The sequence below is a fragment of the Cucumis melo genome, chromosome 2, assembly GCF_025177605.1.
Source record: "Cucumis melo cultivar AY chromosome 2, USDA_Cmelo_AY_1.0, whole genome shotgun sequence".
In the NCBI taxonomy this organism is placed as follows: domain Eukaryota; kingdom Viridiplantae; phylum Streptophyta; class Magnoliopsida; order Cucurbitales; family Cucurbitaceae; genus Cucumis; species Cucumis melo.
In genome coordinates this window covers 8,403,092-8,404,439 of record NC_066858.1, presented here as the reverse complement: position 1 = coordinate 8,404,439, position 1,348 = coordinate 8,403,092, and the positions used below count along the sequence as shown (strand labels likewise).

Sequence of the window (1,348 nt, the reverse complement as noted above, 5' to 3'; positions counted from 1 at the left end):
GAAGTCTATATGAAACCACCACCTGGCACTACTTCACCACCATAGAAAGTATGCCTTCTTCGTCGTGCTCTCTACGGCCTCAAACAGGCTCCTCGAGCTTGGTTTGCAACATTTAGTTCCACCATTACACAACTCGGGTTCACCTCCAATTCTCACGATTCCACCTTATTTACTCGTCAGACGCCTAATGGTATTGTTCTCCTTCTTTTATATGTTGATGACATGATTGTTACAATCGATGACTCTCAAGCCATATCTGATCAGCAATGTTACCTAGGTAAGCATTTTGAGATGAAAGACTTAGGAAATCTCAACTATTTTCTTGGTCTTGAGCTCTTCTCATCACCTAGTGGTTACTATTTATCTCAAGCAAAATATGCATCTGACCTCCTCAATCGATCTGGTATTACTGATTCTGCCACTTTCTCAACACCTCTGGATCCAAATGTGCGTCTCACTTCTGTTGATGGTGTTCCCCTTGACAATCCCACTTTGTATAGGCAACTTGTTGGCAGCCTAATTTACTTAACTATGACTCGTCCAGATATTGCATATCCAGTTCATATTGTTAGTCAGTTCATGGCTGCCCCTTGTACAATTCACTTCACCGTCGTCCTTCGCATTCTTCGCTACATCAAAGGTACTTTTGGTCATGGTCTATAGTTCTCCTCCCAATCCTCCCTGGTTCTCTCTGGTTTCTTTGATAGTGATTGGGCGGACGATCCTACTGATTCACGGTCTACCACTGGTTATTGCTTCTATCTAGGTGACGCTCTTATCTCCTGGCGAAGTAAGAAACAATATGTTGTTTCCCGTTCCAGTACAGAGTCTGAATATCATGCCCTAGTTGATGCCACATCAAAATTACTTTGGCTTCATTAGCTTCTTACTGATATGGGAGCCCTACAGACATCATCCACTATTCTTCATTGTGATAATCGCAGTGCTATTTAGATTGCACACAGTGATGTATTCCATGAACGAACAAAGCATATTGAGAATGATTGTCACTTTGTTCGCCATCACCTACAGAGCAACACTCTCCATCTCCAATCCATCTTTACCACCGATCAACCTGCAGATATATTCACCAAAGCTTTCCATTCTCCTCGTTTCACCCAGTTAATTCACAAACTCAAGGTGATCTCAACACTCCCATCTTGAGTTTGAAGGAGGGTATTAACAAAATTAGAGCAACTATCATGGAGGAGATTATTCTGTATTTAACACCATTATTCTTTTCTTATTTAGCCTTAATTTTGTGTATAATTATACATGTATGTTGTAATAATCCAATAAAAAATACATAGAAAATCAATAGAAGTCACAGTAATTATGAACAATTCAT

The 1,348-nt window shown here is 40.1% G+C and overlaps 1 protein-coding gene across 1 annotated transcript; it reads left to right on the top strand.

Moving 5' to 3' along the window:
* Positions 1–222: 222 nt before the first annotated feature.
* Positions 223–663, top strand: LOC107991074 (uncharacterized mitochondrial protein AtMg00810-like). Its single transcript, XM_017045386.2, has one exon. It carries the CDS (start codon positions 223–225, stop codon positions 661–663), a length of 441 nt encoding a protein of 146 aa, XP_016900875.2.
* Positions 664–1,348: the final 685 nt, after the last annotated feature.

Excerpts from the sequence above, each read along its gene's own strand:
- LOC107991074 (XM_017045386.2), top strand. The coding sequence starts at position 223 with ATGATTGTTACAATCGATGACTCTCAAGCCATATCTGATCAGCAATGT.